Source organism: Argentina silus, assembly GCF_951799395.1.
Source record: "Argentina silus genome assembly, chromosome: 8".
NCBI classification, from domain to species: Eukaryota; Metazoa; Chordata; class Actinopteri; order Argentiniformes; family Argentinidae; genus Argentina; species Argentina silus.
Window position 1 is genome coordinate 7,637,290 of NC_139662.1, and position 23,518 is coordinate 7,660,807.

General features: G+C 41.2%; 1 protein-coding gene across 8 annotated transcripts; it reads right to left on the minus strand.

The window, feature by feature from the left end:
• Window positions 1-1,886: 1,886 nt before the first annotated feature.
• LOC310808764 (uncharacterized protein) lies at window positions 1,887-23,446 on the minus strand. 8 transcript variants are annotated; one of them, XR_014554373.1, is made up of 18 exons: window positions 23,223-23,441; window positions 22,508-22,633; window positions 21,914-21,988; window positions 21,551-21,724; window positions 21,038-21,195; window positions 20,571-20,765; window positions 19,306-19,981; window positions 18,768-18,936; window positions 14,520-14,631; window positions 12,967-13,057; window positions 11,115-11,201; window positions 7,870-8,022; window positions 5,979-6,108; window positions 5,842-5,874; window positions 5,019-5,119; window positions 4,540-4,623; window positions 2,542-3,043; window positions 1,887-2,244 (listed from the first exon to the last, which is right to left on the minus strand). XR_014554373.1 is itself a non-coding variant. In XM_083675838.1 (17 exons), exons 1-17 carry the CDS (start codon window positions 23,247-23,249, stop codon window positions 2,942-2,944), a joined length of 2,493 nt encoding a protein of 830 aa, XP_083531964.1. In that variant the 5' UTR covers window positions 23,250-23,441; the 3' UTR covers window positions 1,887-2,941. The 8 variants fall into 8 exon arrangements, 5 of the variants coding, with proteins under 5 accessions (XP_083531964.1, XP_083531965.1, XP_083531967.1 ...); XR_014554374.1 differs by having other exon boundaries at window positions 2,531-3,043; XM_083675838.1 differs by having other exon boundaries at window positions 1,887-3,043.
• Between the last annotated feature and the right edge of the window lie 72 nt (window positions 23,447-23,518).

The window sequence follows — 23,518 nt, forward strand, 5'->3', positions numbered from 1 at the left end:
GAACTGTCCTGGATTGCCAACACCACATATCCATTTAGTTTTGACATACTTTAGCCCTATCTGTGACTCCGAAATCGGGGAGGGGTGTATGACTTTTATTGTCCCCCTCGTTCACATGTCATAAAAGTCTGTCCAAAGTTATCCCAGACAATTTTGACGAAACTTGGGTGAATTATGCGTCTTGCCATAAAGATTGTTAGGAGTTTCAAGGTGATGCTGATTCGTCTTGTGATGGTGCGGCTAAAGTGATAGATTGTTATCATTAAAAACATTATAATAGGGTGCAAAGAGTGTGCACCTCAGGTCGCATCTTTGGCCAATTCACTGTTTTGAAATAATACTGTAAAATCCTCGGAAAGTAATCAAATAAGCACTACAAGTTCCGGTAACTTTTCAGCCTTCCTGAAATCCATAATAAATCAAAGCTGTAAGAAGCAAGACTCATAATGAATCAAATGAGCACAACACGTTCCGTTAACTTTTCAGTCATACGTTTTAATATTTGTCACTAATTCATACAAGGAGAGGCACGACATCATTCGTTGGGGACAACATGTTTTTGTTTTTGCTTTGGGGAGGGTTGTGTGTTTTTTTTTTATTGGGACAGTGAAGGGGTAGTGCGTTTTCTTTTTTAAAAACGTCTCTCCCCTTGATTCGTGGAAACCGGGATCAGCATACTAGGCCAAAAGCCCCAACCTTTCACGCACTCCCACAATAAATGCATTCAGGGACTTGATTGACACTGATGGAAAACACATTCCATGTGAGCTGAGACCCTTGATGAACTGCACCCTATATAGGTGCCTATAGGCCTATGCTTACTCGTTGAAACAAATCATCACCTGCTCAATGCACACGACACTGACTCTGAAATAGCCTATGCACCGTTAATAGATGGCATAGGATAACGGGGTTTCCCAGTGTGTCACAACTCAGTAACAGGCGAACTGCTGTGTTGCTGAAAACTAGTCGTCAACTGTCTATGATGTCACGTGCAAGCCATGACTATATAGTTTGTTTACAATTGCGTTTACAAACAATGGAGTAAAGCAAGCTTATATGTTGGGTTCTGATGGAATAAGACAGTTGAACTAAGCCCATGAGGCATTTATACGTTATAGTATTCATGAATCAATGGTAATATATCATTCATTTAAAATCCCAAAATGTATGTACCAATTACAGATTGCCTCTTTAATGTCTTGACTACTAGTCTGCATATACAGTGAATTATGTTAAACTAGCATGTTTTAACAAAAGATGAATTGAGCTAACCATGTGTGTTTCCACACTAACCTGAATAATAATAATTGTTAACAATTGACTTGACTGCCAGAATTCATGTCTCTCTTATAGTGTAAACCTAGAGTAAACCTATCACCTCTTTTTACATGGAGAGGCTGTGTTAGCTATGGTGCCATACACATAGCCTACAGAAAAACAACCTGCTTTGAGGTTTCACTCTTGACACCTCCATTTGAAGTTATGGATATGAAGTATTTATGGAAAGCATAGTTTCAAGGTTCAAGTAGATGACAGGAAATGTGTATTAACTGAAACAAAATTCAAAAGGTCTCGAACCAGGGTGTGTTCAACACACTTTCAGTAAATATTATATTATATAATGTTAATTGACTGTACTGTGCTTTTCTATGGCCCCCTTAGACTGAAACATGGTCAAGCAATTAGAAGTTGTGTTTTCAGAGGGGAAATTACCTGAATGTGAAGCTATTCATTATACAGGTTGGATGTGATTCATTCTTGCTAGGGACTACATGACCCAATACATCATCTGCGGGTTATGTCTCTTTCTTCTTAACATGATTATAAAAAAACAAACTGATCTTGGCAATAGCAAAAGAAAGCACAGAAAGTAACAAGTCATCTTGTGAAGGCCACATTTAATGAAATATTTTCTCTGCATTTGTTCACTCTAATCATTCACCAGAGTTTTAATAAATTAAATTTTTTTGTTTTTGTTTTACAAATTACGCTGTATGCATCACACAGCCCAGCATGGCCTGTGGGTTCATTATGCCATGTGTTCACAGTTAGAGCAATGCTTTTTCTTCTGATTAAAATGTCAGACAGAGAAAATCTCTCAAAGACAAAATCTATCAAAAATCTTTTCAAGCAGTGCTAAAGTAAGTGCACCCATTTTGCAAACGGGATTCATTTCAGATGGCAAACAGCACAGATGTTGTCCTGAATCAGAGAGAGGGTCTTGGACCTCTTCCTGGAGTACTGGAATAGAAAACCAAGGCAAGAGTAAATGTGGGCTCAAATGGACCATTTTCAGCAGGCATCTAGAGTGTTCTCTGTTATTCTGTTCCCTTGCCAGCAGAAAGCTGTGGATAATAGCAAGCACTGGCATTATCAACTGTTTCATAAAATTTAGCAAGTTTGGTTCAAGAAATCTTTCTAATGATTTCAATTAATTTGTTTCAGATTGAACCCTACCGAACACACAGTCAACCCAAACCACATACTGGCAACACAAATGAATTCAAGAGAGATGAGATTTAATTACATGATATTTACAAAATATCCAATTTCCACTGGAATGGCAAATCTTCAAGTCCTGCGGTCCAGCTGCCTAGACACTGGATCAGACACAGCATGAAGCTAAAGCTGTAGTGATGCTCCATTAAAATGTCATTTTGTCATTTCTGCTGAAAGAGTATTGCATGTCTGGTAGTGCAGAGTGCCAACGAAAGACAGGTTTCCATTAGAATCATGTGATTGATCAGTGCATTTTTCAAGTCATCACTAGTCAATAGTCCTGTAACCAATATGTAGTAAATAAATGCATTATATGACTCGTTTAGATTTGCTTAAGTTGCATTAGGTCTCATAAACACACACACATACTGTACATGCTAAAAACATAAACAAATTCATCATAGTCTCTCAATGACAACAAACAGAGCTTGTATAAGATTTAACTGATTTCACTATGTGCCCGCTTGAAATCAATGAGGAACTGGCAGACCAAGCCAAACAGCTCCTGAGAATCTTGATCCAACGGCTCTCCAAACTTAACCTTGAAGAAAGAGAAAAATAATATTTTACTCAATTTATTATCTTTCTTCCAGAGATGATGATCTATAATACATGGCAACCCAAAGTCATTAATAAATTAGTCCGATGTCTGGGGTTAACTGGTGTCTCTGGCACAGATGCATAACTCCTATTCATCGCAAACTCCCATTTGAAATAATGAACAGATAAACTGCATGAGCATGGAACTGATTACTTGAGTGTATCTAGTAAATTAGCCAGGTGGATACCCATGAATCTGTTACCTACACAAAAGTCACAAAAGTGGTGACAAAAGGTCACAGTGACTCATCCCTGACATGATTCAACTCTGCTTCTTACTACACCATTCATCAGGCAAGATAAACACTGCAGACCTATCAGAATTTTGAACAATGTTTGCTAACCAAGTACACCACCCGCTGTGTTTAACCAAAGGTACATTGCTCCAAAGCCTGACTACTGCAGTTCTGTTCCATTGGGGACCTCAGGGAAGGTTCTGATAATGTCAGAGATATAAGCTGAGTGTGTGTGGGTCAGTCTCCTCTCCTGTCTCTGCTTCTGCTGGCTCAGGCTGCAGCAGGCTTTTATTGGTGTGTGTGTGTGTGTGTGTGTGTGTGTGTGTGTGTGTGTGTGTGTGTGTGTGTGCGCGTGTGCCTGTGCGTGTGTGCCGGCGGGCGGGCGGGTGTGTGTGTGTGTATGGGCAGGGGCAGAGGGATAAAGTTTGGGGTGTGTAGGAATGTAATTGTGGACCCACTATAACACAATTCCCTTCCAAACCCTGGGCTCAGCTCTCATCATGTCATGTCCCACAACTCCAACACACAGCAACGACAGGTAGACTTTGTGATGATGGATCATCCTTCTATAAATGTGGATTGTTGGAAAATGGCCATTACATCCTTTGATTGTTGTGTAAGAGTATGAATTTTTCTTATGCTCAAGAAGAAAGACAGAGCTCCTGGGCTGATGTCAAACTAGCCATATATAAATAAGGTGAACTCTATTCTATAACTATTCTGAACTATATTCCATTACAAAGGTTGACGAATATCCCAGAGCATATATTTTTTTCAACATGATTAGTCAAATCTGTCTATCTAAAAGTGTGACTGTTATCTTGTTAATCTCTGAATATGTCTCATGATCCACTGAAAGACATAATACTTTGAGATCTCACGCCACTTATTAATGGAGAATGTGCATTAATCGACAATGAACATGGGTCTGCGAACGTGGGTCTGTGATACATAATGTATGAAAAGGTGGAAGATACATCTCATGGCTGAACACCAATGAAGTAAACCTCAGAACAAGGGGGGCACCAAGCTTGGTGCAAAAGTTAGTAACCTTGAAGAAACACTCTGAAATATTCCTCTGAAATAAACTCCTTCTCCACAGTGGAGAAGAAAAAGGGCCATCTGGACATTACGGGAATGGAGGACCATCCATCTCGGAGTCGGCACAACAAAGATATTGAAATAATAACTCAGGGATTACCAATATGTCAGTGTAGAGTTTCTTCATTTCTTCACACCTCTTTGTCAACAGGGAGAGATCTGTGTTATATTTCTCGATAGCCGTCTAGGGGGGAGAGAGTAGAATGGTAAAGAGAGTTACTGGTAAGCTTATTCATTATTTTGAGACCAAAAATCTAAATATCTCTGGTTGCGTGACAGAATGTGTCACTGCTGCCAACTGCCAGGAATTGTCTGAGAGACTCTTGTGGCAACAAAATGGAATATCAAGAAACACACACACAGTACCTTACTGCTCATAGACCTGCAATTAACTTCACCAGTACACAGAAAAAACACAGTATAAGATATACATAACAAAGGAGGCGGAAGCTGAACTATCACAATTATGTTACTATTGTAATGTTAATGCTTGGACATTGTGTCAAAAGAGTCCCCTATGGGACGGGTTGTATATGCGGTTTGACACTTAAATAAACAATTCATTCATTTATTTTTTACCTTCAGGTCTTTGAAGAACTTTGGGTGCTGCTGATCTCCTTGGTTTCGTCTCTTGTAAGTTTTCCTGTACTGGACGACCTTCTGTAGCTCATTCTTCAGAGCTGCAAGGTGACAGATCGTGGTTATCATCCATCATATCTGATCACTGAAGCAAATCTCTACTTTAAATCACTTGTTTCTGTTGCCTGATCCATTCTTGTCTCATATCTGCACTGATTCCAACTGTTCCTAACTCTTCAGCCACAAGTAATAAGTGAAATTGGAATTAAGCTGATATTACTGAATGTCTTCATTATGATGTCAACAACAGCAACAAACCAGTCATCTCTTTGAACGAAATCACAGTATTATAGTAGGGCTGCAAAGTATGTATTTGGACTGATTAATCTAACTAATGCTTTAGTTGACAACTCATTTCAGAGCAAAATTAATCAGTTTTAATTGGATTGACAAAAATATAAATGTATGTAAATGTCTGCTGTGCATTGAAAATGTTGAGTCTGTAGCTTTTTAATGAGTATGATTATTACTAAAACATGAGGAGTATGGTCAATTGAAACTTTGTATGCATTCGTGTTGAAAGGCTGCTATTACATAGATGATGCTGAATACTAATGAGAAAAAATCATTAGTCAACTAATTGTTTTAATCGACTGACAGACCTATATTATTGACAAGATCATTGAGATACTACAGTAGACAGTATCTAGGAATAAACTGTCACTGTTGCACTGACTTTGGATAGTTAAGATTTCAGCACTGTTAAAAACAACACTAGTTAAGTGAACACTTTAGAACATGATGAGAAATGTGATAGACTCACCATCTACTTCTGCAGTGAGGCCTTTAATGGAAGCTGTCCAAAAACACATAGACACACAACTAAGGAGCTTTAACCAAACTGCTCCAATTGAAACAAACATATTTTTTCGGGCTTTGATCAAAACTTGATTAGCTTACCCCCTGGGACAGTTTCGAATTCCGCCAACTCTTGCGGAAATGTGGCCAGGCCAGGCTCGTGCAACATGATCTGCTCCACAAGGGCATGCAGCAAGGTGAACCTCCTGTCTTTCCCACGGAACTGGGAGAGCTGGGGATTAAGTGAGCATAGTACAATCAGAGAGGGCACAGGCAGGCACACTTGCAGTCCTCCGGAACAGGCTTGAGCCCCACAGCTCCTGCCAACCACTAGACCTTGAGGTGCATGGAAGAGCAGAATGTACAATTCAGTTGTGCGGAGATGAATATAAGTGCTTTGCCCATGGCCACCCAGAGAATAGGGTCTCAACACACAGATCCTGTTTATCTTCTGTAGCTTGCCACTTAAAATTGGAACCATTGGAGTTTCCTCTGTGGGCTTATAGGGAGACATGTAGCTTTTGTGTATTTGAAGGCATGTATCAATGTAATCTTCACACATTTCTATTGTAGTATTGACATCTACAAGGTGTGTGTGTGTGAGAGAGAGAGTGTGTGCGTGCGTGTGTGTGTGTGTGTGTGTGTGTGTGTGAGATAAAGAGAGGGAGGTCCTCTGTGGTTCAGTTGGTAGAGCATGGCGCTAACAACGCTTAGGTTGTGGGTTTGATTCCTGCTGGGACCATATATACTGAAATGTAAGCACTCACTGCAATGTAAGTCGCTTTGGATAAAAGCGGCAGCTAAATGGCATATATTATTATATATAGAGAGAGCATGTGAGTGTTACATTAGACAGTATATTTGATATAGGGTTAGGGTTAGGGTTAACCCAATTTGACGTTGTCACACATGAAATGCTTCTTGGGCTAACATGTACAGTAGGTGTATGTCAATGACAATACCCTTGTAATACAATGTTTCTTATCTTTGGCTGTGGCCGTTTTTTGTTGTGGAGTAAATAAGCATCTCTTGAAAATGTAATTTATAAATATATATATCTATAAAAATGCATCCATACAAAAATAATTATTTCAAATTGTAATGATACTTCCAAAATGCAACAGTTGCTGGTGCCTGTGAATTGAAATGCAAGAGGGACTTCTCTAATCCAGTGATGGGAGTTTATAGGCTTTTCTAGGTTATGTTGTTTACCAATTTGAGGTCTAGGCCATCCCTTGACGACTAGGCTACGAGACATGCACAGAGCATCAACTTAAGAAAAAAATACACACGCACAGATCCGAGGGAGTACAGTATATCATCATCATCCAGCCATTGATTTCAGAGGGTCTCTCTCAGAGTGGGAACAATTTACCCCTCTCTGTTCACCTTCCGCCATCTTGGAGGGAGCAAGAGACTGCAGCCTCATTAGATACAACGGAAGCCATTTGGGCCAAGTGCCCTTAAAACCTCCCCATCAGGGAACCAGACCCAGCACAGTGGTTCAGTCAGGCAGAAATCGATAGGAATTACCAGGGACTATGCTGAGACCTTCAGACATCTGAAATGATCCTAGAAAAATGTACAACTAGGTAATGTATCTTATAAACAAAGGGCAGCAAAACTAGACTCACATACAGTATTGAAACTTTGATACCAGTTCCACTGAGGTAAAAACTCTGTGCCTGTGACTACAGGCAAAAAAATGGTGGTTCATCTCAGCTCACGGTTGACCTAGCCACTGGTGGACAAGCCCCGTGGTGAGAAGTTCCATTTCATTTGTGTAGCCAGGCGGTGCAGTGGTGCAATCACATGGGTGTCAGACTGACTGGGGGAGGGAGGGAGCTGACTCAGCTGACCCGGCGATAGGATGGACGGGAGAGAAATTGAAAAGAGAGAGGGAGAAACCCCTCCGTGTATATCAATGAGCAGCCTTATTAGCCTAGCCGCTACATACTCCATCAAAGGTCAGACAACAGCAGAGGAGCCCTACTTTAGTTAAGGAGGAGAGGCGGAATCCCTTGGCCTTTTCCTTCCCCGCGTTCTCATTGAGGTAATTGCCAACGGCGAGGAGGTGCTCCAGCACGGAAACAAATGACCTGGAGCCGTACAACTGCATGCACATCCTGATCTTCTGGTTAATCAGCTGAAAGGCAAACACACGAGGTTCAGAACAAGTCATCTCTCTTTAATCAAATTGTATACTTTCCTTTTTGTGTGAACTGAGTAAACTAAGGTGAAATATTTTCCTTTTTCCTTTTTCAAATCCATGTTCAGTAAAAATAGAAACATGAAAACATAGCCATAGCATGAAACTATTTTAGGTTAAAGGTCCAGCATGGAGTTGTGTGTGTTGATGCCCCCACTGAAAACGTGAAAACGTGCATATGCTATGTTTTCTAGTAGCGCCAAACATGCATATGTTGCCTTGTTAACAAACCAAACAAGAAATAGGCCTACCCAACACCAGATTTTAGAAAACACTCTGTTTGGACCAATACAGCATTCTTCACTTAATGTTCTTCATCATGTGATCTCATTCCTTGATGGCAACTGATTTATCATGGCCATTTAGCACTATTTTAAAGCTAAACATCGACATACTGGACCTTTAATCATATGTATTTGAAGGTAAACAAGTACATTAAACAGGTAAACAATTAACAGGCTGTACTCCTACTAATTATACCATATCACATCTGCCCTTTGGTATATACAGTATCATTTGGTTCTAATAACAGATTCATTTCTCAAACAAGCATTGAAAGTATGGTAACATTTCTGTTCTAAAATGTTTCACTACTGTAGACAGTTGATTCTGATTCATCCATGGTGATCCTTAGAAGCAGAGTACACTGTATCACAGAGTGGTACAACGATTATATAGCAAAATGACATAGCTATTTTTCGCAGTATCTCTCAAGAGAGTAGGATTTCCAGGACTGCTATTCAGGCGAAAAAGGGAGTGAGGGGAGGTGGTAGGAAGTCAGAGTCCGCCCTCTGAAAAACAACCACACCTTGCAAAGGTAGATACAACACACCAACCATATGCTCAAGTTCCTAGAGTAACCCCCCAGCACCCACTGGCGGGACTCACTCTAGCCACACAGAACAGGGAGCAGATAACTGTGTATGCAGATCAGGTCCAGCAACATGGTTTAAATTGATCACAACTCCAGCCAGGCTCCCGCAGCCTCCCTAGAGTCCCTCTTGGCCTTTGGCATTTGTTGTTTTTTTACTTTATTTTCTCGCTTCTTAAGCCACAAATACCTTGGCTTAAGTGTCAACACTATAAACTTACACAATGCTGAGTGATATTTGTCATTCTACGGACAGCGTTGAGCAAAGCACAACTTGAGTGTGCAGGGAAACATTCCTTGGGCGATGACTTCTCTATTTTTCGCCCTAGCGCCCCGCCTGTCAGATGGCGAGCAAATCCTCCTTAATGTTTCAGGCTTAAGAAGTCTGCCATGTCAGAGAATCCAAGGACTTAAACTGTTCGGAGGGAGAAGAAGAGAAGAAACCCCAGTCCCTCGTTCCTTGTTTCGAAGCACACATTGTGTTTCTGCAATAGAGGCTTCATCTGAGGATGGGAGATTACAGGGCCCCACTAACACCTTTTGCGACAGAAACACCTGTGCACAAATACATGTTCAACAACAAACCCATTTCTCTTCAGCTATGATGGGGAGGATGGGGGGAGAGAGGGAACTATGGGGGATAGAGGAGTACATTGGTAATCCTGATGAAATTGAAGGGGAAATGTGTAAAGAATAAGAAAAAAACAAAGAAAATGCCTGGGATCATGATAGCATCACACTGTCTTGAGACACAGGGATATGCATCGTCATCCAGTGCTGCAAAACTTAAATAAGATTGTGTCTCCATGAATGTATTATAGAGCAGGGATGTGCAACTGCCCGGGATGCTTTTTTTTCTTATGCAATCTAAACAAAACAATTTCACTGTGATGCATTTTTAAACTAGTCAGGGGTGCCCTACTCTGTCGAAAAAATTAATTTGTTCTTAATTGTATTGTGAGAATATTTTAAGGTCTCCACTCTCCACAATAAAAAGTGAGCATGTTGATTGTTACAATACAATGGTTTGAGAGATGGTTATGGTGATTGGTTATGAGAGATACGTAGTATAAATGCATGAATGGGTTAACTGTGTGAGTGCGGGCGGGCGTGCATGTGTGCGTGCATGCGTATCATAGTGAGTACATACTATATTAGGCCCCTGCCAGCATCAAAGTTGCCCATCCCTGTTATAAGTATTTTAGTAAGTATAAATGTGTCTCTAGTACTACAGTATATAAAGCAGAGTATTAAGGTACTGTATACAAAAAAAAGACTGATGAAAAAACAGTGCTAACATGAATTAAAGAAACAAACAAAAGCAGGGAGCAGAGAGGTGTTACTGTCTCACAGCCTAATCTTAAAACCTGGAGGGTCTTACCTGAGGTAAACACACTATTCTGTGAGTGGTAATTACTGGTGTGACTAATACTGTGCTTCTGTCTCTGCATTCTAAGACAGCTCAGTGGCATTTCAGACAGTATTCTAAGCTGATAGAAAGGAATAAAAATGTTTTCATACTACTAAATGTGTGTTCTGTTTATAGACAACGTTTGGCTTTTTCAACTGGCTCTGTATTTAATATAGAGAAATATTCAACATAGTGAGAGGGAAGAGCAATTGTCCTGAGTTAAGCATTTCTCTTTGTTTTTCACAAATGGAGAAGGGCATCTTAAAGTGCTTCTCATGCCATTAGTTTCTCAGTGCAGTTTAACCGTCCAGCAACAAATGAATGGAATTACTTCAGAGTCTCACTTCAACCACTTCATCTTTGGGATATTGCAATTTTAAGCTTTTTAGGCTACATTGCTAGAACGAATCAAGTTCTTGATTAAGAACAATTCAAATAAGTTGGGATCATTGAGTGGAAAAGGAAAGTTTCAGTTCATATTGTCCCTGAAATGGTAAGGAAAACAACGTTTTCTCTGTATACGATGTAATGCAAAGTGATGTTCATGGATTTTGGTATTTTGCCCATGCCCTTCCTTGGTTCACTTACAGAGCAACAGGTGTTCCATATTTGATTTTGTGGATGTCAAAGCTGAAGAGGGTCACAATGGAATACTTGTTGATAGAGATTTATAATGTACTGTATGTATTGCTGGTTCAGTGTAGTGATGGAATAACTTCATGTGTATTTTTAAACTACTAGACTCACAGGCTGTAGGTCCTTCATGCTGATAGGAAGCTCTCTGAGACTCAGTAGCAGGTCCAGTCGTGTGCTCAGGTAAGGAATGGTGCACATCTGGAATGGACGAAGCATTTATGAGCAATGCACATTATGTGTATCAAACACATATACATTCTCTACATACAAGAACACTCTCTCTTTCACACACACAAACACAGGCACACACACAGGATCATTAAATTACCATAATATCACACAACCTATTTCCATGCGATTATTCAGATGTATTCAGAAATCTCTCTGTGGGGAGGCTGCTTAGTTCTACGTCAGTGTTAGTTCTGTTAGTTAGACTGTCTCAGCTGCTAGCACAATGTTAGGTGCTAGCTGTCTACAGGGTGATTTAGCAGAGAAACTGAGGCTTGACACTTTGAAACGATTGGCTGAGCTGCCTAGTCGACCTTTGGGTTGGTGCTAACCCCTAATAAATCAATCTGAGTTGTCACACGGTCTCGCTTATGCTCAGGTGCCTCTCCCCAAAGCCAAAGGGCCCTTGGTCTGATGGATGGATGGTAAGGGAACGATAGTGGGGTTATGGTTAGCTATTGAGCCTCGTGATCATCTTGCTGCTTTGATAACACTCCAAATAGCACCATCCTCAGCAAACTCTACAGTAACTATTGTCTCTACAGAGCTTTCCTGAGACTTTGCTTCAGAAATAAGACATGATTAGCATATCACACAATTTGTAAACATTTAATCTGAGAGCATCCTAGATTTGTGATTATAACCTAATCTGATCCACTGTATGTTTAGAAAATAGTTACGATGGATAGGTTTGAACAACTGTTGGCATCTTTCACGATGGACTCATGAACTCTTGCACCGCACTAAACCATATTCCACATTAGTTTACTGTTCAGCACCTGATCACCCAGAGGAGGATGGGTTCCCCTTGGAGTCTGGTTCCTCTCAAGGTTTCTTCCTCCCAGGGTGTTTTTCCTTGCCACTGTGCCCTATGTTTTTCCCCCCTGTGGGGAGTTTTTAGCTTGGCTTGCTTTTTCAGGGTCTATGGTTCGATGTTAGTTCATCTTGTTTGTATTGTATTTATTGCTTATAATGTTTAGTATTGTTCCTGTATTGAAGGACTTTGCAACATTTGTCTATGTAAAAAGTGCTAGACAAATGCATTTGATTTGATTGACTTGAGTTATTACAGTAGATTGAATGTGGAAGTCACGACCCCCCCTAAGCCTTGGGTTTCTTGAACACGTGTTCTTTTGTGAGTGGCATATGTACATTAATCCGAGTCAGTTCTACCGTAGGAAGTGTCACATTGCCTCCCAACATATCCCTAGGCATGGTGTGTCAGATCTTCCAAGGAACATTGTTGGCTGATCTAAATAGGAGCATCTGCCACTCCTTCTGCCCATGGCCCATCCACACGTGTTATTACTGTACTGAATGTCTGAAGGTGAGAACCCTCCTCCAGCGCATGGGTGTGAGAGGGGGGTTAGGGTGAGTGACTAAGGATTTAACACAACCCCATACGGAGGTGGTACAGAGGAAATGCACATAAATTGCCATGCATATTGTCAATACAGGAATGATGTGAGCAGGCATGGTGAGGCAGGTAGGTGTTCTGATGAGACCATGGCATGGTGAGGCATGAGTTAAGATGAAAAGCCTGGCAATATATAACGTTTATATAACGTTATGTGCTACGGGTATTACGACGAAAAACACAGCATGCTTAAGCATTATGTGCTGCAGGTGTCATGATGACCAGCAGGGTGCTACACGTTATGTACTATGGGTGTTATGATGGCAGAGATACAGGGTATATACAGTATATTCTATAACGTTAAAGACTGTAGCCTACCTCCATCATGTACTGGTCCACAACATGTAGCTCTGACACAGGTCCCTTGTAGGATTTATACATTTCCACATCATCAGAAGTAGGAACATATCTAGAAAGGGACCACATTTACTCTAACAGTGAGAACTGTTTTGTACATATACATTTATATGTTTATAGACATAAATCATTATTTGTCATTCTACATGGGCCCCATTTTCTCATGGGCCCCATTCAATTCTGTCATTGGAGTCAATGAGCAGTTGAGTTGATGTCGGGGTTGTGTAGATCTGCCCCACTTTGCTGTAACTCAAAATAGTAGGTGATATTTTATCCATATAGTTGGTCATTTCATCTTTAATATCCAATAGCCTATGTCACCAGGCAGCGTGTTGTGTCTCATACTTATAGCTGTATTTCTCAATGATGTCTACATAATCAGAATGGCATTGAAGCATAGATGTTTGAAAGCAAGCACAAGTCACCTTTTCGGTTCAATTCAATAAAATGTGAGAAATGTTTTTTCATACGACACACAATCCTACACTGATCTCTCTCTCTCTCTCTCTCTCTCTCTCTCTCTCTCTCTCTCTCTCTCTCTCTCTCTCTCTCTCTCTCTCTCTCTCTCTCTCTCTCCACTCATGCTATCAGATAACCCCTATCTCCCTCTCTCTGAGAGAGGTGGATGCTAGGCTGTTACCCAGTCGCCTGGAGAAGAGCCGAGTGATTAAAAGCCAAGTAGCTCTGATGGGCCAAGTTAGCTCCTATAAGGCATCAGGAGCGCTCGTACCACTGCCATAGACTCACTGCACTGACACTGAGTTTGAACCCAGCCAGCCCTCCAAAATGGACTCCCTTCTCCTGTCATTTTAGTGGGTGTTCTGACTCCGAACCCAAGACATTCACTTTTTCATGAGCCCTGGGATGTGCCGCTGGAGTAGCTATAGCCTGCTTGTCATTAATATTGCAGCCCCTGTTGGGAGTGGTTCTATCAAGATTGTATTCCTCAGGCACATGCAATGCCACAGTAAAATATATATTAAGTTTTCATAGAATAAATATAATCCCTCATGCGGTACATTAGATCAGCATTTCTTGAGCCGGTCAGCCACCAAATGAGTAAAACTTAAGGTTGAATGAAAGCAAGAGCATTTTACCCGCTTTTAGTGTTAGACCCGCGAGACTAACTCAATAGTGTCCATATCCTTGAATACCCCACGATGAAAGTTTCATTAGTAAGCTGCTCTGGTAAAAGGTTCTGGCATCTGCTCTTTAGTATTCGAAGGCTATAAAGATGTTTGTGTGCCTCTCCTTCTCACATGAACTTGCCTTGTTTCACTTGGCTTTACTGCGTTCCCTGACCTGTCTGTACCTTGCACTATTAACTCTTGTTGTTTTTGCCTCATCCTAATGTATCTGTAGCACCATACAATAAACACACTAACATATAGCTGCACCTCTGCCTTGTATCGAATCAGATGTTTTTTCAATCTCCAGGTTTCGTCTGTTGCAACAATATTAGAATGCAATATGAGGCATACATTATTTTAGGGGTTTTTTCCATAATGCCTTACCTCCTCAGGGAGGTGATATGTTCATCAGAGAGGCCTCCGTCATCCTCATTAACCATAAACAGTTTGTCCTTCAGCTCTCCTGATTGTACTGGGAAACTTTTGAGGAAAATATCTGGAGGAACAATGGAAAGAAAAAAATCAACACACTCCAACATGACAGGTTTCCTCTTGACAGACACCTCTTACAGTACCTGCAATGAATTAACTCCAAAAGCATATTGAAGACAAAATGCGCTTTTGCTTCATTATCTTCCCTCAAGAGCCTTTGGATATGCAGTAATTTGCATTCCATCAAATCAGAACTGAATTTTTGTTTTACTTTAAAAACCTGGGAGAAAAACAATTCATGACTACACTATGCTAAGAAAACCTTGCAAATGAATGGGATGGGCTGATATTCTTGACAGTCAGGCAGGGATTTGTGCTTTGATTGAGTGACACTTAGTTCAAGGCTAGGTTTGAGAAGTAATCTGCAAGTCCCTATTCTTCCTTTGTTAATTAGAGAGGCCGGCTGTCGGCGGATCAACCTAAATTCAACATCCAATTTGAAGGGGGTGTTTATGCCCCTCTCCTTTCAATGATGTTTCTGTTCTGCTCTGTGCGAAAGCATGGGGCCTCTTAGAGAGAGAATGATAACAGTTTAGTATTTCAAACACCTGCAAGGTCATTCTAAACTCACCTCTGCAAATACATTCCATTGCTTCTCATCCCAATTCCATCCAGGGGATGAAATCTTGCGGTTGAACAAAAGAATATGCTGAGACTTGAAAAATGGAAATACTCTCGTCAAAATACTGATAGTTGGCAGTCGTCATGACTCTCCATTCATGTGGAGGGATTTATATAAAAAGCTATTTTAAAAGGAATGAGGACAAGACAAACAACACCATTAATACTAGTCCAAGGCCATTCTGAACGCCTATCCAGCACCTAGCGACATGCCGTTATATAGCCTGTGGCATAGAATAGAGAGCCTCCAGCCCACAGAGACAACAAGCTCAGTGCCAACGGGAGAATGCTCTTACTTTATATTCAAGTTGTATTATTATGTCAGCAAAAACAGTATTTTTCATTATTGTTATTAAAAAGGTATACTGTATTATCCAGATTTACAGTACTTGATATCCAGTCTAATTCAGGTTTATCGGCTGACAAATAAAAAGCCATATCCTACATTTAGTTTAGAGGTGCAGCACTCTTACATTTATCCATCCTTTACAAAAGAATGAAGGCATAATTCCCTCTCCTGGGGCCCGCTGCTATAGGCTTTAATTTTCAAAATGAAATAACACAGCATTCAACTTGATCTCCTGACTGGGTAATGATTACACTTAGAAATGTTGCAAGTTTGAATGTCCTTAAATGTTAAGCAGAGAACCTACACAAAGGGATGTGGATAAAGTCATGATACTCTATCACAATGCTGCCTTCTATGTCGTGGCCTGGACTGAAAGTTCTGAGTGTAGCACTCTCAATTGATTGGCTCTTGAACAAACGGAAGGGCTCTAATCCTGACAAATTAAGATATGGAAATGGAAAGTACTGTATATGCCACTGGGCCAATGATGCCACAGGTGTGCATTTAATTAGAAGCCAGTCATTTTTTAGAATGACTGGATTAGTGCTCTACACAACCTTGATTAGACGACCAATCTGTATGAGCATGCAAGGGGCCACTCTTGTGTCAAATCACCATACTAATTAAATACATATTTACAAGTAAGAATAGGGCATGCTCTGCGGCTGTTATCTTCATCGATATATGATATACAGTATCTGAATGTGAGACCTTACCAGAGATACTCTGTGTGAAGACATCCTTTGCATTTTTCCTATGAGAATAACTTATGTTTGTTTTGCTTGTCTTAGATAACAGGCCATTGTAGCCCTCTAAGATCAACCATATGAATAAATATAAAACATAACCAATCTAATTAATGTAATTTCCCACTCTCTATTCAGGAAACGCTGACTGTACAGAGTGTGTGTTATTCAGAGCTGCCCATATGGCAACCCTTTATATTTTATAGCCACGGTATTAAGCAGGTACTTACTTAGAAAGTACAATATTACCTGATAATTGCATATCAATTACACTCACTGTCTTTTAGATCCACCACTACAGTATGTGCAACTTCGTACCAGGTACAGTAACCAATTGTGCTAAATGTATTGAGGTAAGTACCAGAAAGTACCCCTTTGTTACCACATAGTTACAATAGTTTTGTAGTAGATACTGGGTAAATGTGAGCTGAAACAGGGCTGTAAAATAAAGGGTCATCTGTCATCTTTATCTATGTGGTCCAATACCCAGTGTTCCAACCAAGAACCCTAAGATAGAAGAGAGGAAAGACAGGAGAAATACGACAACTAACAGTGGTACTGTTACAAACTTACACAGTTTGCATTTTTAATCACACCAATTAACAAAGTGTGTTTGTCCTGTTCATTTCTCTCCTCAACACGTTCAGGTATTTTCTCAAAGGAACGAGGACAAGACAAACACAACACCATTAATACTAGTCCAAGGCCTATCGGAATGCCTCTCCAGCACTTAGCTGCATGCCGTTGTGTAGCCTGTGGCATAGAATAGAGAGCCTCCAGCCCACAGAGACCACAAGCTCAATGCCAACGGGAGAATGCTCTTAATCTCATAATGCTGCCACCTGGAGATGCAGTCAACATCCATCTGTTTGAATGTACCATTGTAAGCTGTCTACTTTATGTAACTCTGGATAAAAGTGTCAGCTTTGTAACTACATACAAGTTATGATGAAAATCTCTGTGAATTATTGGTCATATACTAACAATACATGAAGGGAGGGTTACGGTACTGTATGTATCTAGCTAATTAACTGTCATCAATACTGACCCCCTGTGTATGAATAAACAACACATACTGTCTGTAGTTCAGAGAGCTTCTGCTTATCAACATGCACAGCTCATCTAAACAACTGTCATTAATAAATAAATGAAAAAAATGTGTGTGTGTGTGTGTGTGGGTGTGTGCGCAAGCGAATGTGTCTGTGTGTGCGTGGGTGTGTGTGTGCGTGGGTGTGTGTGTGCGTGGGTGTGTGTGTGCGTGCGCAGGTGTGTGTGTGTTCCTCAAGCCCTCAACTCCCACTCATGCTTGCGGCAGGGAGATGCATCGCCTGGGGTTCCCTGCAGGCACTCGTACTGCGAATACGGCGTCTTGTCAGAGCCCAACTTTCCAAATAGGAGCAGACTTGGTGTGTATCTTATGGCAGTAAGACACACACACACACACACACACACACACACACACACAGCCACAGTCGCACTGAGCTCCATCCATATTTTATGTGCATGCACACCCTAATTGTGTTGCCTGCCTGTGCACTTGTACTGATTCCATTTAACCGCCCTCAGATGCATCCAAGCTGTGTATCACTGCATGGTTTCTGTGTCACTTTGAAGACCTCTGAGAGCTCATCAGAACTTTCAACCTCTGTTCACTGCCTTGAAATATGCAAGTCACAGACATTTAGCTAATCAAAAGTAACAGCCTTTAGGTGGGGAATGGAACGGATTTGAGCTTCACCCAGGCAGATAGTTACAGTCTGCCCTCTACAGATACACAGAGCAGAGACCAGGAGAATCCATCTCGATGCTCACACAGCAGCTAGGGCCATTACAACAATGGTTAGCACTGACGATGAAGAGCACATGACACTCACCTGTTTAGGCATTGGGAGGAAAATATACTTTTAAAAAGAGCATTTTGGTACCAAAGTATAATGCCATTATGGACACACTCACTCATATTTCTATATACCTTTCTAAGGATTCAATATAGTTTGTTTCTTGTCTGATTATTAATGTAACTATGGAATCATTTGTATCATTATCAAAGCAAATGCATACATGTGATGTGGAGTAGATGTACACACATGATGTCGGCTGCCAAAGTATTTTACAAGTAACCACTGTACCATCTGGTGGTTGAGAAAGGTGCTGCTTGTCTACATCACAATTAATCAAGTGATGCATGCAACTAAATCTGAGCTAGATCTCAAAGTCATAGTAGATTTTAAACCCTCATACAATGCTTAATGCCAAATTGATGTGATATGTGTACAGTATATCATATTTATGGAATCATGCCATGGCACAAGTGAAAATACCCAGGTAGTAAGTTTCAATATGAAACGGAATCTACAATGTCAAAAGTATGCCTCACCTCAGAATTCAACATAAACAATGACAACTCATTTTGGAGCTACTTACTGAAGTTGTGAGCTATCTTCTGGTTGAGCATGATATGGATGTTATTACTGCTGGACTCCATCCCACCAAATGTTCCCAAATCTTGAACTGCAAATTGCTCATACAAGCGTGAAGTGTCAATTTCCTTCTTTCCAGCACTTGCCTGCGACCGCCAAAATGATTTCTCAATCTGCCAAGACACAAATCATAATCATTACTAGGACAACATATTCTGTATGAAAGCTAATCCTTACAAAATATGGCAAGAAAAACAATGCATGAATAATTCCCAACAGAGCTATGGTAAATGATGAAGTAAAACACTATTCGAAAGATTCCAAGAAACTGACTTTCTTGTCATTACATACAATCAGATGAACATGTTAATAGCAAACAAATATAATATTATGCAATGCAATACAAGCTGATATATCCCACAATATTACATAATAACATTTGTATCAATGTATTTTATTATGACTGTATTAGAAAGTTGACAAGACTTGTAACTTGTAAATATGGTCGATGTGGTGGTAAATGAATAAAGCTGTAGTAGTACCTTATCTGAACTGACTACATCCCAGTGAAAGGCCTTGGTCCGCTCTGTTAATGGTTTTAACTTGGCCTTAAAGAGTAATGGAGGAGGAGGAGGGGGAGGGATCATAGAGGCGGGTGGCACCACCTGGGTAGCTGGGACTAGGACAGGCGGGTGGGCGACAAAGACAGGGAGGGGGGAGGTGCGGATAGGGCCAGGGACAGCATAGATGGGCTCAGGAACAGGAGAGGAGGGGAAAGACAAAGCGGTGGGAGAGGTGGCTACAGGGACAGAATAGATGCCAGGCACAGGAGAGACGGGGACAGGGACGGAATAAATGGGTTCAGGGACAGGAGAGATGGGGGCTGGAGACGTGGGGACAGGGACAAGAACGTGTGACTTCACAGGGCTACAAGGTTTAGGGACAGGCTTTGCAGGTGGTTTCTGAATCTTGTCTCCACCCGACAGACAATCTGCACCCAAGACCAGATCTGCCCCAGCTTGTTTTCCTGTCTTGTTCTGCTCCATCTCTTTGACATGGCCATTGCCTCTTCCGGCCCTCTGGACCTCATAGAGGTGTTCAGACTGTGACTTCCGTTTCCAGTCCAAACACAGCTTGTCTATGGCCAGGACCCAGGCATCCCGCTCCCTCTGGATGGCATCTGAGCTCTTCACATGGTCCGTCACAGGTACCCGAAACCTAGAATATATCAATATGACTTATCTCTCTTGACTTCCCCTATTGGCTGTATGAGCAAACACTGTCTATGACTTCACAAACATATCTGATATTGCCTTATCTGTCAGATAGGACTATTTATGCTGTATAAAATACAAGACATAATGGAATGATAAGAGAGAGTGAGAAACAGTCTGCGATTAAAAACTAAACTCACAAAAAGTCTTCAGCTATCAAAGCTATTTTAATAAGATGGTTCTATTGAAAATATGTTACAGCATGGTTGCTACTATCTTCAGATAGTGTGTGTATTGATATTTGACTTAGCGGTGGGGTAACATCTGAATATTACTTTACCTCTCCCTGCCACTAGGTGGCAGAGGTGGGCAATGGTATGTAGGAGGGTGCATATAATAATAAATCAATACAGTGTGCATTTACTGACTACAGAAAATAGATCACGTACATACAGACTGATTAAATACAGAAATGCAGGAATGTTTACAAACACACGTCCCTCATAATGTGCTCATATTAGAATCCTTGACCCAAATCAACCCTGCCCCCTGCTCCCCATCCCAGAGTCTCTGTATTCTTCAGGGTAACTCACTGATACTCATTCTTGTGGGTCAGTAGTATGAAGGTGTCACAGCTGCGTGGTTTCTCTACGCTGGCGTCCCCGTCTGAGAGGTGAATGACCACAGGCAAGGACATGGAGGAGGACATGATGTCACCATCGGCCACCCTGCGCCCGCGGCTGAGGGGGACCAGGGTCAGCTGGCCAGGGTGGAGGTGGGCCTCATACCTAAGACGGAGATCAAATTTAATGTAGATCAAATCATGCCCAGGGCCCAGAGTTTTTCCTAACCACATGACTTGACCAGGAAAAACGTATGGCCCTAGACATGGCCAATATCATGTAGTCAGGAAGAACTCCCAAGACAAAATCATACTGTAGAGTCATCATAGTCACATTAACGACTTCATTGTTAATCACATCATTTACACACATTGTAAGATCATTGGGTAGTAGTGGTAATAGCACAAGTAATAGAGTAGTAAAAGACACATCCATACCTCACCCATTTAAGTGATGCCAAGCCCCCTCTCTGCAGGAACAACTGGCCCTCTCGAAGGCTCTTGGGTGCAGTAAGCTGTTCAGGCATCTCTGCACTACCCTCTGCTGGATGGCTGTATATGTTTCTGTTTATTATCTTATTTACAAGCTGCATCATCTATAAAACACAGAATCAGTCTGAAAAATAAGTCTCAATCACATGTTTCTCAATATTCAAGTCACAGCATGGCACCTGTTTGACAAATTAAGTGAGGGTAGATAAAGAGATGAGAAGTAAGTGATTTTTCTCTCTTGTCTCAAGAATGGAGTTTCGAGATATTCCTGGTAAGGTCATATGAGGAAAAACTCCTGGCCCAACTCCTGTATCCTATAGTTATAATGTACAAGTATACACTAACCCAGCTGTTGTCCACCTCAATGACATTATGCACTCGCTCAACAGTTCTGACAGGGGCTATACCATACAATGATAAGAAACATTTGTACATCTCCAGGGGCTATACTCTCTAAACCTTATGTTTGTCCTCCAGCGAGGTGGCCTCCAGCTCATAATCATGCCGTCCCCGGAACGATATGGAGAACTTGGCCCCAGCTCCATCATCACAGCCCTTGACGTACAGGAAGGGGAGCTGCCGCTTTATAATGCCTTTCTCAATGCTGCACATCATCCTGGTGCTGAAGTCAATCTAAACATACAGATATTCACATTACTGAGTTAACCACTCAATCGTGTATGACTGGGACAGTATCTTCCAGAGTACTGTACTGTACTGTTGTATTTCCTCTGAAAGTGTACTCTTCCTTGCTTTCCATATTACAGGCTGCTTTTGTTCACCACAGGTCAAAAGATGTTCATGGGCCAATATCTGACTCACCTGAAGAATACGCTTCTGCCACCTGTAGCGGTTGTACTTGAAAACACTGAAATTGTACTGTGAGTCTTGCTGTTTCTGAAACAGACACCAATATATCATGAAATTGTATACAGACCAAAATGTAATGCTGATGTCACTTGAGTTTCACAATAGAGCTACTATGGGTGGGGGAATGGGTGGGGCGAGGGAGATAACATGTCTTATGTTACAGAATGAAGAAGTGGTAGTACTACACATTTCCAATGAACTATGAGAAAGAGTGGGAGTTTCACGATTGTTAGAAAACTCCCTATTTACTTACAGTACTTCCTCCTCCCTGATACAACTGGGGAGCATAACACTGGGAGAAGAAGCACCTTGAGTTCTAGGCCTGTGTTGATGGACAGGATACCAGAGGTGTAGCCTATATTTGTACAGACAGAGACCATCCAAGGCCATACAGCAGGCCTCATTGCCATGGTTTCCTGCATCCACTGTCTTGCATATTCATTAGTGTCGATTTACCTGAAAAGTTCAGATTGCCAGGTACACCACATGACACACAACCATCTCACTCCTCTGGAGGGGATCTTTAAGGCCCAGACAGTTCAATACCTCCACAGCCAGACTCTGCTTCAGCATCTCCTGATTTTCCATTCTGGCCTGGTTCAGGGCATCCTCGATTGTCAGCTCCCCGCTCTTCACCTTGTTCATGATGCTCAGCTGCATCTCGTTGCTCAGCTGAGCCAAGGGACAGAAGAAAGATCAATCATGAGAAATTACAAGACAGCACAGAAACACTTGCTGTTCCAAAAATCATAATGCTATTTCCATGTCTTGGAGGTAAACCAATTGATTAAGCTGGTATAAGGCAGTCTCAGGTGAAATCTCCAGCCTGCAAAGTAAAACCAGCACCTGCATCTGCAAATCAAATGCCATTCCAGGAATGTCTTGGCTTTGTATCAAAGATTAGTCATAATTAGATTTGTGACTGTCTCAGTTCCTCTTTAGACAGCCTAAAGCGGAAGTATCTTCTACGTAGAATTCCCAGAGGAAGGTAGACATGTACGTTTTGTTACACACAACAAAACAACCTTTTTGTTGTGCAGTGTTAGCAACAGTTCTGTGTAACTGTACGATTAATTAATTAATGAACTAATTATGAAAGAATTAATGCTTTATTCCTCCAGTACTTTTACTATCTTAAAGTTGCCTGTTACTAAGTTGTTACTTAGTCTACCAAGATGTCATTCTTAACACAGTGCATCACAATTGCATTGTTTAAATAAGTGAAAGATTTGATTTGGTAAACAGAGGATGACAGACTCACCTGTGGCACCTCTAATCTGCTGTCCATTATGTGTTTTTGTTTCTCCTCGGTCCTTCACCAGACAACATCAACCGAGTATGGTATGCGGTTTTCAAACTAATTGGCCTATCTTTAACTCGCCGTTTTAATGGTATGGAACTTCTCGACACATAAAAATAACTTCCTTATCAGAGAGGAAAGCGGAAGAAAAAGAAAGATTTACCTGTTTCTATGAACCTCCCAGTTTGCACTATCTAGAAGGGTAAGACTTCTCTCCAATCAGGCAACCTCAAGTTATTCCTTATAAACTACGCCCC

What these genes read in the sequence shown, in the direction of transcription:
- LOC310808764 (XM_083675838.1), bottom strand. Translation starts at nt 23,249, where the DNA reads ATGGACAGCAGATTAGAGGTGCCACAG. An exon ending in GAAGATAGCTCACAACTTCA is followed by an intron (nt 14,632 to 18,767) that starts GTAAGTAGCTCC and finishes TTGTTCCTCCAG; the next exon opens with ATATTTTCCTCAAAAGTTTC. An exon ending in AGTTCTTCAAAGACCTGAAG is followed by an intron (nt 4,624 to 5,018) that starts GTAAAAAATAAA and finishes TCTCCCCCCTAG; the next exon opens with ACGGCTATCGAGAAATATAA.